The 15972-nt window shown below is 44.3% G+C and overlaps 1 protein-coding gene and 1 long non-coding RNA gene across 5 annotated transcripts in view; one reads left to right on the top strand and one right to left on the bottom strand.

The window, feature by feature from the left end:
* slmapa (sarcolemma associated protein a) overlaps positions 1 to 15972 on the top strand; it is a 143064-nt gene that overhangs the window by 101454 nt on the left and 25638 nt on the right. For 3 of the 4 annotated variants that reach the window (XM_084166832.1, XM_084166830.1, XM_084166833.1), the window contains 3 exons: positions 1543 to 1626; positions 2195 to 2254; positions 11114 to 11314. In XM_084166832.1, the coding sequence (XP_084022958.1) occupies positions 1543 to 1626; positions 2195 to 2254; positions 11114 to 11314 (345 nt within the window). The remainder of the gene's footprint in view (positions 1 to 1542; positions 1627 to 2194; positions 2255 to 11113; positions 11315 to 15972) is intronic. The other variant, XM_084166831.1, reaches the window with a different exon arrangement.
* On the bottom strand, positions 14504 to 15960 carry LOC311133329. The gene is made up of 4 exons (XR_014613579.1): positions 15916 to 15960; positions 15710 to 15771; positions 15556 to 15675; positions 14504 to 15159 (listed from the first exon to the last, which is right to left on the bottom strand). It is a non-coding gene; the product is annotated as an uncharacterized lncRNA (long non-coding RNA).

Below are 15972 nucleotides of genomic sequence, written 5' to 3'. Positions count from 1 at the left end.
TAGCAACAGGCAAATTCAATCCAAAAGAAAGGGTAGAAAACTGTAGCTCTACTAAGCAACTTCCCTCAGGTCAATCAGCTGTCCTAATGAGTTACTGACACCATCTTTACCCATAACCCATCATTCTCTATTCTTACAGGTAAACCGTAGGTATTTGTATTTATGATAGATCCCCATTAGCTGCTGCCAAGGCAGCAGCTTCTCTTCCTGGGGTCCGGCAAAATTAAGGCAGTTATACAATTTTAAAAACATTACAATACATTCATTACAGAATTCACAACACACTGTGTTCCCTCAGGCCCATTATTATATCAAATTGTGTCCACCAGGTGTCACTATAGCATCCATAAAAGGCTTCTATCATACATATAACATAAAGAACAGTTGACATACATTCCTCTACAATAATAAGCATTTTCTATACATTGATTTATCTTTTAATAAATCAACCAAAATAAGTTGAATACATTTTCTTTCTTACATCAAAATGGCTCTAACACCAGCCCTGAACAGTCAGACAAAGCCCTTGTTGTGTTGGACAGGAGCTCTGAGCTGCCCTGAACAGAGTCAGACTAACAAATCCCTTGTTATGTTGTTGGATGGGAGCTCTGAGCTGTGAGACAATGCCTGGACCCCTGGACACATTTCCACTATTGTGCACACTCTCTCCCTAACTCTCTCTCTCACTCACTCTCTCTCTCTCTCTCTCTCTCTCCCTCACTCTCTCTCTCACTCTCTCTCTCACTCTCTCTCACTCTCTCTCTCTCTCTCTCTCTCTCTCACTCACTCTCTCACTCTCTCTCACTCTCTCTCTCTCACTCTCTCTCTCTCTCTCTCTCTCTCTCTCTCTCTCTCTCTCTCTCTCTCTCTCTCTCTCTCTCTCTCTCTCTCTCTCTCTCTCTCTCTCTCTCTCTCTCTCTCTCTCTCTCTCTCTCTCTCTCTCTCTCTCACTCACTCACTCACTCACTCACTCACTCACTCTTACTCTCACTCCCCAAATACCACAGTGCATAAGGACCATTGTTGAGTTAGCAAACAGCTAGTTTTAGTGTTTACCCCCAACTGGCTCTGTAGAACAGTAACTAGTTTTAGTGTTTAGCCCCAACGGGTAGGGGAGGGAATGGCCCAGCGTCCTCCAGGGTAGGGGAGGGATTGGCCCAACGTCCTCCAGGGTAGGGGAGGGAATGGCCCAGCGTCCTCCAGGGTAGGGGAGGGAATGGCCGGCAGGGATGTAGCTCAGTTGGTAGAGCATGGCGTTTGCAACGCCAGGGTTGTGGGTTTGATTCCCACGGGGGGTAAATTAAATAAAATTAAAAGGGAGAGCTTTGTGGTATTGTGTTGTGTTAGGGAGAGCTTTGTGGTATTGTGTTGTGTTAGGGAGAGCTTTGTGGACATGTCATGTGTACTGTTTTAATATTGCTTATAGAGTTAAACATACTTTCTCTTACATTTTATGTCATGTGGTTTTATGAATTTGGTAGTTCAGTGTTGTGTGTGTGTAGTCCCCTTCCCCTGTTCTAATTGGCCGGTCCCTCTGTCCAGTAGAAAACCTGCTGGATGCCAAGGAGTCGGACATGTCAGATACACTAAGCCCCAGCAAAGATCGCAGCAGTGACGACACGTCAGGTAAAACACCTCCAACAACAAAATACAGTTCAACCTTTTATAATATAAAGAAGTCTATATTTTTTTCAGCAAATTTTTTTAAAGGTGAACTATTTTGAAGTTGACAGAGGTATGTCCTTTTTTATTTAATTATAAGGACTGACAGATTTCAATTACTGTAGACTTTATGTTCATTCATAACGTCAATCACTCTTCACTATGCTTCTAAGATGATAAGCCGATGTGTAAATTTTGTTTTTTGTTTTATGTTAATCAATTATAACTACGACATCAGCATAGCGTGCTAATTAAACTCTATCCAGAGCAGAACCATGGGATAACTATTGATTTAGTTTGTCACTCAATGCCTCTTTCTGTCCGTTTGGCCTGGTCTGGTCCCATCTCACTGTTAATCATCTCTTTCCTTCCTGTCTTTCCCTCCTCTCTCTTTTACGTCTCTCTCTCTCACTGTCTCTCTCTCTTTTCCTTCTCTCTCTCTCTCTCTCTCTCTCTCTCTCTCACTCTCACTCTCACTCTCACTCTCACTCTGTCTCTCTCACTCTGTCTGTGTGTGTCTGTGTGTGTGTAGACGGAAACATGGATGATCATGAGCTGAACGATCCACAGAACAGGGTCGCCCTGCTCAAAGGTAATACATATTTATATATAATAATATAGATTTACTTCTCAATATTGGTTGACTTGTTTATTCTGTGGTAGTATGGTTAACATCAAACCTTGTTGGGTGGAGGCAACAGGATGGATCAACAGTGGTTCACTTCAACAGTGGTCGGTGCCATTTATGGGGATGTTGTATGATGAACATTTTTATTAGGTATTACCAAATGGCACCCTATTCCCTATATAGTGCAGCCTATGGGTATTAGTAGTGCACTATATAGGGAATAGGGTGCCATTTGTATCATATCAGGCCTGCCAACCTGGCAGGGTGGGGTGTGGGTCTCACAGCTGGTACTCCTGACTATATATGGAGCTTTGTGATGGTGTTGTGTTAGGGAGAGCTTTGTGATGGTGTTAGGGAGAGCTTTGTGATGGTGTTGTGTTAGGGAGAGCTTTGTGATGGTGTTAGGGAGAGCTTTGTGATGGTGTGTTAGGGAGAGCTTTGTGATGGTGTTGTTAGGGAGAGCTTTGTGATGGTGTTGTGTTAGGGAGAGCTTTGTGATGGTGTGTTAGGGAGAGCTTTGTGATGGTGTTGTGTTAGGGAGAGCTTTGTGATGGTGCTGTGTTAGGGAGAGCTTTGTGATGGTGTTGTGTTAGGGAGAGCTTTGTGATGGTGTTGTGTTAGGGAGAGCTTTGTGATGGTGTTGTGTCAGGGAGAGCTTTGTGATGGTGTTGTGTTAGGGAGAGCTTTGTGATGGTGTGTTAGGGAGAGCTTTGTGATGGTGCTGTATTAGGGAGAGCTTTGTGATGGTGTTGTTAGGGAGAGCTTTGTGATGGTGTTGTTAGGGAGAGCTTTGTGATGGTGTTGTGTTAGGGAGAGCTTTGTGATGGTGTTGTGTTAGGGAGAGCTTTGTGATGGTGTGTTAGGGAGAGCTTTGTGATGGTGTTGTGTTAGGGAGAGCTTTGTGATGGTGTTGTGTTAGGGAGAGCTTTGTGATGTTGTTGTGTTAGGGAGAGCTTTGTGATGGTGTTGTGTTAGGGAGAGCTTTGTGATGGTGTGTTAGGGAGAGCTTTGTGATGGTGTTGTTAGGGAGAGCTTTGTGATGGTGTTGTGTTAGGGAGAGCTTTGTGATGGTGTTGTGTTAGGGAGAGCTTTGTGATGGTGTGTTAGGGAGAGCTTTGTGATGGTGTTGTGTTAGGGAGAGCTTTGTGATGGTGCTGTGTTAGGGAGAGCTTTGTGATGGTGTTGTGTTAGGGAGAGCTTTGTGATGGTGTTGTGTTAGGGAGAGCTTTGTGATGGTGTTGTGTCAGGGAGAGCTTTGTGATGGTGTTGTGTTAGGGAGAGCTTTGTGATGGTGTGTTAGGGAGAGCTTTGTGATGGTGCTGTATTAGGGAGAGCTTTGTGATGGTGTTGTTAGGGAGAGCTTTGTGATGGTGTTGTTAGGGAGAGCTTTGTGATGGTGTTGTGTTAGGGAGAGCTTTGTGATGGTGTTGTGTTAGGGAGAGCTTTGTGATGGTGTGTTAGGGAGAGCTTTGTGATGGTGTTGTGTTAGGGAGAGCTTTGTGATGGTGTTGTGTTAGGGAGAGCTTTGTGATGTTGTTGTGTTAGGGAGAGCTTTGTGATGTTGTTGTGTTAGGGAGAGCTTTGTGATGGTGTTGTGTTAGGGAGAGCTTTGTGATGTGTTAGGGAGAGCTTTGTGATGGTGTTGTGTTAGGGAGAGCTTTGTGATGGTGTTGTGTTAGGGATAGCTTTGTGATGGTGTTGTGTTAGGGAGAGCTTTGTGATGGTGTTGTGTTAGGGAGAGCTTTGTGATGGTGTTGTGTTAGGGAGAGCTTTGTGATGGTGTGTTAGGGAGAGCTTTGTGATGGTGTGTTAGGGAGAGCTTTGTGATGGTGTGTTAGGGAGAGCTTTGTGATGGTGTGTTAGGGAGAGCTTTGTGATGGTGTTGTGTTAGGGAGAGCTTTGTGATGGTGTTAGGGAGAGCTTTGTGATGGTGTTGTGTTAGGGAGAGCTTTGTGATGGTGTTGTGTTAGGGAGAGCTTTGTGATGGTGTTGTGTTAGGGAGAGCTTTGTGATGGTGTTGTGTTAGGGAGAGCTTTGTGATGGTGTGTTAGGGAGAGCTTTGTGATGGTGTTAGGGAGAGCTTTGTGATGGTGTTGTGTTAGGGAGAGCTTTGTGATGGTGTTGTGTTAGGGAGAGCTTTGTGATGGTGTTGTGTTAGGGAGAGCTTTGTGATGGTGTTGTGTTAGGGAGAGCTTTGTGATGGTGTGTTAGGGAGAGCTTTGTGATGGTGTGTTAGGGAGAGCTTTGTGATGGTGTTGTGTTAGGGAGAGCTTTGTGATGGTGTTGTGTTAGGGAGAGCTTTGTGATGGTGTGTTAGGGAGAGCTTTGTGATGGTGTTGTGTTAGGGAGAGCTTTGTGATGGTGTTGTTAGGGAGAGCTTTGTGATGGTGTGTTAGGGAGAGCTTTGTGATTGTGTGTTAGGGAGAGCTTTGTGATGGTGTGTTAGGGAGAGCTTTGTGATGGTGTTGTGTTAGGGAGAGCTTTGTGATGGTGTTAGGGAGAGCTTTGTGATGGTGTTGTGTTAGGGATAGCTTTGTGATGGTGCTGTGTTAGGGAGAGCTTTGTGATGGTGTTAGGGAGAGCTTTGTGATGGTGTTAGGGAGAGCTTTGTGATGGTGTTAGGGAGAGCTTTGTGATGGTGTTGTGTTAGGGAGAGCTTTGTGATGGTGTTGTGTTAGGGAGAGCTTTGTGATGGTGTTGTGTTAGGGAGAGCTTTGTGATGGTGTTGTGTTAGGGAGAGCTTTGTGATGGTGTTGTGTTAGGGAGAGCTTTGTGATGGTGTGTTAGGGAGAGCTTTGTGATGGTGTGTTAGGGAGAGCTTTGTGATGGTGTGTTAGGGAGAGCTTTGTGATGGTGTTGTGTTAGGGAGAGCTTTGTGATGGTGTGTTAGGGAGAGCTTTGTGATGGTGTTGTGTTAGGGAGAGCTTTGTGATGGTGTTGTGTTAGGGAGAGCTTTGTGATGGTGTTGTGTTAGGGAGAGCTTTGTGATGGTGTGTTAGGGAGAGCTTTGTGATGGTGTTAGGGAGAGCTTTGTGATGGTGTTAGGGAGAGCTTTGTGATGGTGTTGTGTTAGGGAGAGCTTTGTGATGGTGTTGTGTTAGGGAGAGCTTTGTGATGGTGTTGTGTTAGGGAGAGCTTTGTGATGGTGTTGTGTTAGGGAGAGCTTTGTGATGGTGTGTTAGGGAGAGCTTTGTGATGGTGTGTTAGGGAGAGCTTTGTGATGTTGTGTTAGGGAGAGCTTTGTGATGGTGTTGTGTTAGGGAGAGCTTTGTGATGGTGTTAGGGAGAGCTTTGTGATGGTGTTGTGTTAGGGAGAGCTTTGTGATGGTGTTGTGTTAGGGAGAGCTTTGTGATGGTGTTGTGTTAGGGAGAGCTTTGTGATGGTGTGTTAGGGAGAGCTTTGTGATGGTGTTAGGGAGAGCTTTGTGATGGTGTTAGGGAGAGCTTTGTGATGGTGTTGTGTTAGGGAGAGCTTTGTGATGGTGTTGTGTTAGGGAGAGCTTTGTGATGGTGTTGTGTTAGGGAGAGCTTTGTGATGGTGTGTTAGGGAGAGCTTTGTGATGGTGTGTTAGGGAGAGCTTTGTGATGGTGTTGTGTTAGGGAGAGCTTTGTGATGGTGTTAGGGAGAGCTTTGTGATGGTGTTGTGTTAGGGAGAGCTTTGTGATGGTGTTGTTAGGGAGAGCTTTGTGATGGTGTGTTAGGGAGAGCTTTGTGATGGTGTGTTAGGGAGAGCTTTGTGATGGTGTGTTAGGGAGAGCTTTGTGATGGTGTTGTGTTAGGGAGAGCTTTGTGATGGTGTGTTAGGGAGAGCTTTGTGATGGTGTTGTGTTAGGGAGAGCTTTGTGATGGTGCTGTGTTAGGGAGAGCTTTGTGATGGTGTTAGGGAGAGCTTTGTGATGGTGTTAGGGAGAGCTTTGTGATGGTGTTAGGGAGAGCTTTGTGATGGTGTTGTGTTAGGGAGAGCTTTGTGATGGTGTTGTGTTAGGGAGAGCTTTGTGATGGTGTTGTGTTAGGGAGAGCTTTGTGATGGTGTTGTGTTAGGGAGAGCTTTGTGATGGTGTGTTAGGGAGAGCTTTGTGATGGTGTGTTAGGGAGAGCTTTGTGATGGTGTGTTAGGGAGAGCTTTGTGATGGTGTTGTGTTAGGGAGAGCTTTGTGATGGTGTTAGGGAGAGCTTTGTGATGGTGTTGTGTTAGGGAGAGCTTTGTGATGGTGTTAGGGAGAGCTTTGTGATGGTGTTGTGTTAGGGAGAGCTTTGTGATGGTGTTGTGTTAGGGAGAGCTTTGTGATGGTGTTGTTAGGGAGAGCTTTGTGATGGTGTGTTAGGGAGAGCTTTGTGATGGTGTGTTAGGGAGAGCTTTGTGATGGTGTGTTAGGGAGAGCTTTGTGATGGTGTTGTGTTAGGGAGAGCTTTGTGATGGTGTTAGGGAGAGCTTTGTGATGGTGTTAGGGAGAGCTTTGTGATGGTGTTGTGTTAGGGAGAGCTTTGTGATGGTGCTGTGTTAGGGAGAGCTTTGTGATGAGCTTTGTGATGGTGTTAGGGAGAGCTTTGTGATGGTGTTGTGTTAGGGAGAGCTTTGTGATGGTGTTGTGTTAGGGAGAGCTTTGTGATGGTGTTGTGTTAGGGAGAGCTTTGTGATGGTGTTGTGTTAGGGAGAGCTTTGTGATGGTGTTGTGTTAGGGAGAGCTTTGTGATGGTGTGTTAGGGAGAGCTTTGTGATGGTGTGTTAGGGAGAGCTTTGTGATGGTGTTAGGGAGAGCTTTGTGATGGTGTTGTGTTAGGGAGAGCTTTGTGATGGTGTTGTGTTAGGGAGAGCTTTGTGATGGTGTTGTGTTAGGGAGAGCTTTGTGATGGTGTGTTAGGGAGAGCTTTGTGATGGTTGTGTTAGGGAGAGCTTTGTGATGGTGTGTTTTAGGGAGAGCTTTGTGATGGTGCTGTGTTAGGGAGAGCTTTGTGATGGTGTTGTGTTAGGGAGAGCTTTGTGATGGTGTTGTTAGGGAGAGCTTTGTGATGGTGGTGTGTTAGGGAGAGCTTTGTCATGGTGTGTTAGGGAGAGCTTTGTGATGGTGTTGTGTTAGGGAGAGCTTTGTGATGGTGTGTTAGGGAGATCTTTGTGATGGTGTGTTAGGGAGAGCTTTGTGATGGTGTTGTGTTAGGGAGAGCTTTGTGATGGTGTTGTGTTAGGGAGAGCTTTGTGATGGTGTGTTAGGGAGAGCTTTGTGATGGTGTTGTGTTAGGGAGAGCTTTGTGATGGTGTTGTGTTAGGGAGAGCTTTGTGATGGTGTTGTGTTAGGGAGAGCTTTGTGATGGTGTGTTAGGGAGAGCTTTGTGATGGTGTTGTTAGGGAGAGCTTTGTGATGGTGTTGTTAGGGAGAGCTTTGTGATGGTGTTGTTAGGGAGAGCTTTGTGATGGTGTGTTAGGGAGAGCTTTGTGATGGTATTGTGTTAGGGAGAGCTTTGTGATGGTGTGTTAGGGAGAGCTTTGTGATGGTGTTGTTAGGGAGAGCTTTGTGATGGTGTTGTTAGGGAGAGCTTTGTGATGGTGTTGTGTTAGGGAGAGCTTTGTGATGGTGTTAGGGAGAGCTTTGTGATGGTGTGGTGTTAGGGAGAGCTTTGTGATGGTGTGGTGTTAGGGAGAGCTTTGTGATGGTGTTGTGTTAGGGAGAGCTTTGTGATGGTGTTGTGTTAGGGAGAGCTTTGTGATGGTGTTGTTAGGGAGAGCTTTGTGATGGTGTTGTGTTAGGGAGAGCTTTGTGATGGTGTTGTTAGGGAGAGCTTTGTGATGGTGTTGTTAGGGAGATCTTTGTGATGGTGTTGTTAGGGAGAGCTTTGTGATGGTGTTGTGTTAGGGAGAGCTTTGTGATGGTGTTGTTAGGGAGAGCTTTGTGATGGTGTTGTTAGGGAGAGCTTTGTGATGGTGTTAGGGAGTGCTTTGTGATGGTGCTGTGTTAGGGAGAGCTTTGTGATGGTGTTAGGGAGAGCTTTGTGATGGTGTTGTTAGGGAGAGCTTTGTGATGGTGTTGTGTTAGGGAGAGCAGAGGCCAACCTCAGGGAGAAGGGCACAACGGCCACTGGCCGCAAAAGGCAAGGATTTTTTTATTGTGCATTACGGCCACACAAAGGGGATGCCACCGTGAAATTTGAGGCATTATCAAGTGCTTGTCAAATAGTGAATGAGAGACTGATGAAGTGTGTACAGCCTGCGCAAAAAAACAAAGCAGAGCTCACGACTTTCAAGTGACTTTTTTCAAATCATCAATAGTCGCATCATGCAGCCTTACAATGTATTAAAAATCAAAACATATAGCCCAACATTTGTAGAACAACTAAAGTTACATTAATAACTCTAAATTAAGCATTTAGGAGTACCTATTTCTTTGACACTGGCCTGGCCTGTCTTTGACACTGGCCTGGCCTGACTCTTCCTCTCTGACACTGGCCTGGCCTGACTCTTCCTCTCTGACACTGGCCTGGCCTGACTTCCTCTCTGACACTGGCCTGACCTGGCCCTACCCCAGGCAGCAAGGTGAATCCTGGTCCAGGTGCAGAGGCGTGGGAGGATATGGCCGTTCAGCAGGGCCATCATGTGCCTGGGACTGGGCTCTAGTCAGACAGAAGCAGCCAGAGAGCTTCAGCCTCACATCTCAACACCTCCATAGCACCGAGCCTGGTGTGACTGAAGAGCCCCCCGTCCTCACTCACTTCTCACTCTAGAGGTCATACAGTAAATCCCTTCTGATGCCCAGCCCTGTCATCACTTCTCCCTGGAGCAAGGCCCTCTGATTCTCTGGCCCCCTGGAAACTGAACCGAACATTATGACCATTCAGTCCCATTGTTCTGGATGCTATACAGTGGTGTAAAAGTGTTTGCCCCCTTCCTGATTTGTTATTTGTTTGCATGTTTGTCACACTTAAATGTTTCAGATCATCAAACAAACGTAAATATTAGTCAAAGATAACACAAGTAAACACAAAATGCAGTTTTGAAATTAAGGTTGTTATTATTAAGGGAAAACAAAATCCAAACCCACGTGGCCCTGTGGGATAAAGTGATTGCCCCCTACAACCTAATAACTGGTTGGGCCACCCTTAGCAGCAACGACTGCAATCAAGCGTTTGCGATAACTTGCAATGAGTCTTTTACAGCGCTGTGGAGGAATTTTGGCCCACTCATCTTTGCAGAATTGTTGTAATTCAGCCACATTGGAGGGTTTTCGAGCATGAACTGCCTTTTTAAGGTCATGCCACAGCATCTCAATAGGATTCAGGTCAGGACTTTGACTAGGCCACTCCAAAGTCTTCATTTTGTTTTTCTTCAGCCATTCAGAGGTGGACTTGCTGGTGTGTTTTGGATCATTGTCCTGCTGCAGAACCCAAGTTCGCTTCAGCTTGAGGTCACAAACTGATGGCCGTACATTCTCCTTCAGGATTTTTTGGTGGACAGCAGAATACATGGTTCCATTTATCACAGCAAGTCTTCCAGGTCCTGAAGATATATAGTTATATAGAGAGGGAAGGAGGGATGTGGAAAGAGAGGGTGGGGAGTGGAGAGAGGAGGGGGAGGGGTGTGGAGAGGAAGGGGGGGGGGGGTGGAGAGAGGGGAGAAGTGTGGAGAGAGAGAAAGGGGTGTGGAGAGAGGGGAGGGGTGTGGAGAGAGGGGAGGGTGTGGAGGGGGGGGTTGGAGAGGGGGGGTGGAGTGGAGAGAGGGGAGAAGTGTGGAGAGAGAGGAAGGGGTGTGGAGAGAGGAAGGGGTGTGGAGAGAGGGGAGAAGTGTGGAGAGGAAGGAAGGGGTGTGGGGAGGGGTGTGGAGGGGGGGTGGAGAGAGAGGGGGGGTGTGGAGAGGGGAAGGGGTGTGGAGAGGAAGGAAGGGATGTAGAGAGGAAGGAAGGAGTGTAGAGAGGGAGGGAGTTGAGAGAGAGAGGGAGGGAGGGAGGGAGGGAGAGGGCGTGGGAGAGAGAGAGATCTAAAGGCCATGTGTGTTAGTCACTGTAAAGTAAATACGCTCCTTGGTCACCCTCTAACAAACACACCAGTGTCTGGTCTGGAGCATGAAGTCACAAGCTCTACTGGGGGGTGCCAAAAGCCCTGGTCTGCCCTAGAAAGCCCTGGTCAGCCCTAGAAAGCCCTGGTCTGCCCTAGAAAGCCCTGGTCTGCCCTAGAAAGCCTATGTAAACCCCAAAAACTCTAGATGCCCGTTTTCGGCTCTCAAATTTAGTTTATTATGATCAAGTTCTATCCCCACGGTGAATTATTTTAAGGTTTCAATAGTGATGCATTCTGACTAGTACATGTCATCATACAGGACGGCAGGCTACCAGGAGGCCCCCATTAAACTCTGTCAGGCAAGAGGAAAAACAACTACATCTACCATGATCCTTTTGAGATGTTTCTGGTGCCATTCAGCCCCATTCAGCAAAATATGGCTCGCTTCAAATTCAAATACTTCCGTACTTCATGCGCCATCGGGAGTTGACGGGGTTGACGTCAGCGCGATCACTATGTACTGGTTGTAAGGTCTGACACAGGAAGGGGGACAGAAATATAAGCAGGTATAAACAGAATCATGACATCAGTGTTAACATCTGGTCTGTGATCTGTGATGTGAGTGGAGGAGTGAGATGACATGGTTGGTTTGTGGTCCCTCCCTGCCCCCAGACCACATCATCCCACAGGACCTTCACACCCCGGGACTCTCCACCACATCAAGCACATAACCCTCCAGCAGTCATTATGCCAGACATGGTCCTGGTCTGGGGGGAGGGGGAGGGGGTCCCGGTCTGTCCCGTCCCTAAGTCTAACTATCTTGTCTCTCCTCTCTCCAGACGAGCTCCGTCGGGTCAACCTGGAGCCCAGGGACACAGAGCAGGTGATTCACCACCTCCACAGAGAGCTGCTGGAGGCCCAGGAGTTGGCCAACACAGGCAAGCAGAAGTGTCTGGACCTCCAGGCCTTACTGGAAGAGGAGAGGAGGAGGAACACGCAGCAGACAGAGGAGTCAGCCAAGCAGATCCAGAACCTACAGAGTGAGTATAGTACAGATCAGTACCTACAGGGTGAGTATAGTACAGATCAGTACCTACAGAGTGAGTATAGTACAGATCCGTACCTACAGAGTGAGTATAGTACAGATCAGTACCTACAGAGTATAGTACAGATCAGTACCTACAGGGTGAGTATAGTACAGATCAGTACCTACAGGGTGAGTATAGTACAGATCAGTACCTACAGGGTGAGTATAGTACAGATCAGTACCTACAGAGTGAGTATAGTACAGATCAGTACCTACAGAGTATAGTACAGATCAGTACCTACAGAGTGAGTATATAGTACAGATCAGTACCTACAGAGTGAGTATAGTACAGATCAGTACCTACAGAGTGAGTATAGTACAGATCAGTACCTACAGAGTGAGTATAGTACAGATCAGTACCTACAGAGTGAGTATATAGTACAGATCAGTACCTACAGAGTATAGTACAGATCAGTACCTACAGAGTGAGTATATAGTACAGATCAGTACCTACAGAGTGAGTATATATAGTACATATCAGTACCTACAGAGTGAGTATATATAGTACATATCAGTACCTACAGAGTGAGTATATATAGTACAGATCAGTACCTACAGAGTGAGTATAGTACAGATCAGTACCTACAGAGTATAGTACAGATCAGTACCTACAGAGTGAGTATATATAGTACATATCAGTACCTACAGAGTGAGTATAGTACAGATCAGTACCTACAGAGTGAGTATATAGTACAGATCAGTACCTACAGAGTGAGTATATAGTACAGATCAGTACCTACAGAGTATAGTACAGATCAGTACCTACAGAGTGAGTATATATAGTACAGATCAGTACCTACAGAGTGAGTATAGTACAGATCAGTACCTACAGAGTGAGTATATATAGTACATATCAGTACCTACAGAGTGAGTATATATAGTACATATCAGTACCTACAGAGTGAGTATATATAGTACAGATCAGTACCTACAGAGTGAGTATAGTACAGATCAGTACCTACAGAGTGAGTATATATAGTACATATCAGTACCTACAGAGTGAGTATATATAGTACAGATCAGTACCTACAGAGTGAGTATATATAGTACAGATCAGTACCTACAGAGTGAGTATAGTACAGATCAGTACCTACAGAGTGAGTATATAGTACAGATCAGTACCTACAGAGTGAGTATATAGTACAGATCAGTACCTACAGAGTATAGTACAGATCAGTACCTACAGAGTGAGTATATAGTACAGATCAGTACCTACAGAGTGAGTATATATAGTACATATCAGTACCTACAGAGTGAGTATATATAGTACATATCAGTACCTACAGAGTGAGTATATATAGTACAGATCAGTACCTACAGAGTGAGTATAGTACAGATCAGTACCTACAGAGTGAGTATATATAGTACATATCAGTACCTACAGAGTGAGTATATATAGTACAGATCAGTACCTACAGAGTGAGTATATATAGTACAGATCAGTACCTACAGAGTGAGTATAGTACAGATCAGTACCTACAGAGTGAGTATATAGTACAGATCAGTACCTACAGAGTGAGTATATAGTACAGATCAGTACCTACAGAGTGAGTATATAGTACAGATCAGTACATACAGAGTGATTATATAGTACAGATCAGTACATACAGAGTGAGTATATAGTACAGATCAGTACCTACAGAGTGAGTATAGTACAGATCAGTACCTACAGAGTAAGTATATAGTACAGATCAGTACCTACAGAGTATAGTACAGATCCGTACCTACAGTGAGTATAGTACAGATCAGTACCTACAGAGTGAGTATAGTACAGATCAGTACCTACAGAGTGAGTATATAGTACAGATCAGTACCTACAGAGTATAGTACAGATCCGTACCTACAGTGAGTATAGTACAGATCAGTACCTACAGAGTGAGTATATAGTACAGATCAGTACCTACAGAGTGAGTATAGTACAGATCAGTACCTACAGAGTGAGTATAGTACAGATCCAGAACCTACAGAGTGAGTATAGTACAGATCAGTACCTACAGAGTGAGTATATAGTACAGATCAGTACCTACAGAGTGAGTATATATAGTACAGATCAGTACCTACAGAGTGAGTATATATAGTACAGATCAGTACCTACAGAGTGAGTATATAGTACAGATCAGTACCTACAGAGTGAGTATATTAGTACAGATCAGTACCTACAGAGTGAGTATATAGTACAGATCAGTACCTACAGAGTGAGTATATAGTACAGATCAGTACCTACAGAGTGAGTATATAGTACAGATCAGTACCTACAGGGTGAGTATAGTACAGATCAGTACCTACAGAGTGAGTATAGTACAGATCAGTACCTACAGAGTGAGTATATAGTACAGATCAGTACCTACAGAGTGAGTATATAGTACAGATCAGTACCTACAGAGTATAGTACAGATCAGTACCTACAGAGTGAGTATAGTACAGATCAGTACCTACAGAGTGAGTATAGTACAGATCAGTACCTACAGAGTGAGTATATAGTACAGATCAGTACCTACAGAGTATAGTACAGATCAGTACCTACAGAGTATAGTACAGATCAGTACCTACAGATTGAGTATATAGTACAGATCAGTACCTACAGAGTATAGTACAGATCAGTACCTACAGAGTGAGTATAGTACAGATCAGTACCTACAGAGTGAGTATATAGTACAGATCAGTACCTACAGAGTGAGTATAGTACAGATCAGTACCTACAGAGTAAGTATAGTACAGATCAGTACCTACAGAGTGAGTATATAGTACAGATCAGTACCTACAGAGTGAGTATATAGTACAGATCAGTACCTACAGAGTGAGTATAGTACAGATCAGTACCTACAGAGTATAGTACATATCAGTACCTACAGAGTGAGTATATATAGTACAGATCAGTACCTACAGAGTGAGTATATAGTACAGATCAGTACCTACAGAGTATAGTACAGATCAGTACCTACAGAGTGAGTATAGTACAGATCAGTACCTACAGAGTGAGTATAGTACAGATCAGTACCTACAGAGTAAGTATATAGTACAGATCAGTACCTACAGAGTAAGTATATAGTACAGATCAGTACCTACAGAGTGAGTATAGTACAGATCAGTACCTGCAGAGTGAGTATAGTACAGATCAGTACCTACAGAGTGAGTATATAGTACAGATCAGTACCTACAGAGTGAGTATATAGTACAGATCAGTACCTACAGAGTATAGTACAGATCAGTACCTACAGAGTGAGTATAGTACAGATCAGTACCTACAGAGTGAGTATAGTACAGATCAGTACCTACAGAGTGAGTATATAGTACAGATCAGTACCTACAGAGTGAGTATATAGTACAGATCAGTACCTACAGAGTGAGTATATAGTACAGATCAGTACCTACAGAGTGAGTATAGTACAGATCAGTACCTACAGAGTGAGTATATATAGTACAGATCAGTACCTACAGAGTGAGTATATATAGTACAGATCAGTACCTACAGAGTAATTATAGTACAGATCAGTACCTACAGAGTGAGTATAGTACAGATCAGTACCTACAGGGTGAGTATATAGTACAGATCAGTACCTACAGAGTATAGTACAGATCAGTACCTACAGAGTGAGTATAGTACAGATCAGTACCTACAGAGTGAGTATAGTACAGATCAGTACCTACAGAGTGAGTATATAGTACAGATCAGTACCTACAGAGTGAGTATAGTACAGATCAGTACCTACAGAGTAAGTATAGTACAGATCAGTACCTACAGAGTGAGTATATAGTACAGATCAGTACCTACAGAGTGAGTATAGTACAGATCAGTACCTACAGAGTGAGTATATAGTACAGATCAGTACCTACAGAGTGAGTATATAGTACAGATCAGTACCTACAGAGTGAGTATATAGTACAGATCAGTACCTACAGAGTATAGTACATATCAGTACCTACAGAGTGAGTATATATAGTACAGATCAGTACCTACAGAGTGAGTATATAGTACAGATCAGTACCTACAGAGTATAGTACAGATCAGTACCTACAGTGAGTATAGTACAGATCAGTACCTACAGAGTGAGTATAGTACAGATCAGTACCTACAGAGTAAGTATATAGTACAGATCAGTACCTACAGAGTAAGTATATAGTACAGATCAGTACCTACAGAGTGAGTATAGTACAGATCAGTACCTGCAGAGTGGGTATAGTACAGATCAGTACCTACAGAGTGAGTATAGTACAGATCAGTACCTACAGAGTGAGTATATAGTACAGATCAGTACCTACAGTGAGTATAGTACAGATCAGTACCTACAGAGTGAGTATAGTACAGATCAGTACCTACAGAGTGAGTATATATAGTACAGATCAGTACCTACAGAGTGAGTATATAGTACAGATCAGTACCTACAGAGTGAGTATAGTACAGATCAGTACCTACAGTGAATATAGTACAGATCAGTACCTACAGTGAATATAGTACAGATCAGTACCTACAGTGAATATAGTACAGATCAGTACCTACAGGGTGAGTATATAGTACAGATCAGTACCTACAGTGAGTATAGTACAGATCAGTACCTACAGAGTGAGTATAGTACAGATCAGTACCTACAGAGTGAGTATATAGTACATATC

The sequence above is a fragment of the Coregonus lavaretus genome, assembly GCF_964263955.1.
Source record: "Coregonus lavaretus genome assembly, chromosome: 8".
NCBI classification, from domain to species: domain Eukaryota; kingdom Metazoa; phylum Chordata; class Actinopteri; order Salmoniformes; family Salmonidae; genus Coregonus; species Coregonus lavaretus.
The sequence above is the reverse complement of the archived record's forward strand: the minus strand, read 5'-3'. Positions and strand labels throughout refer to the sequence as shown.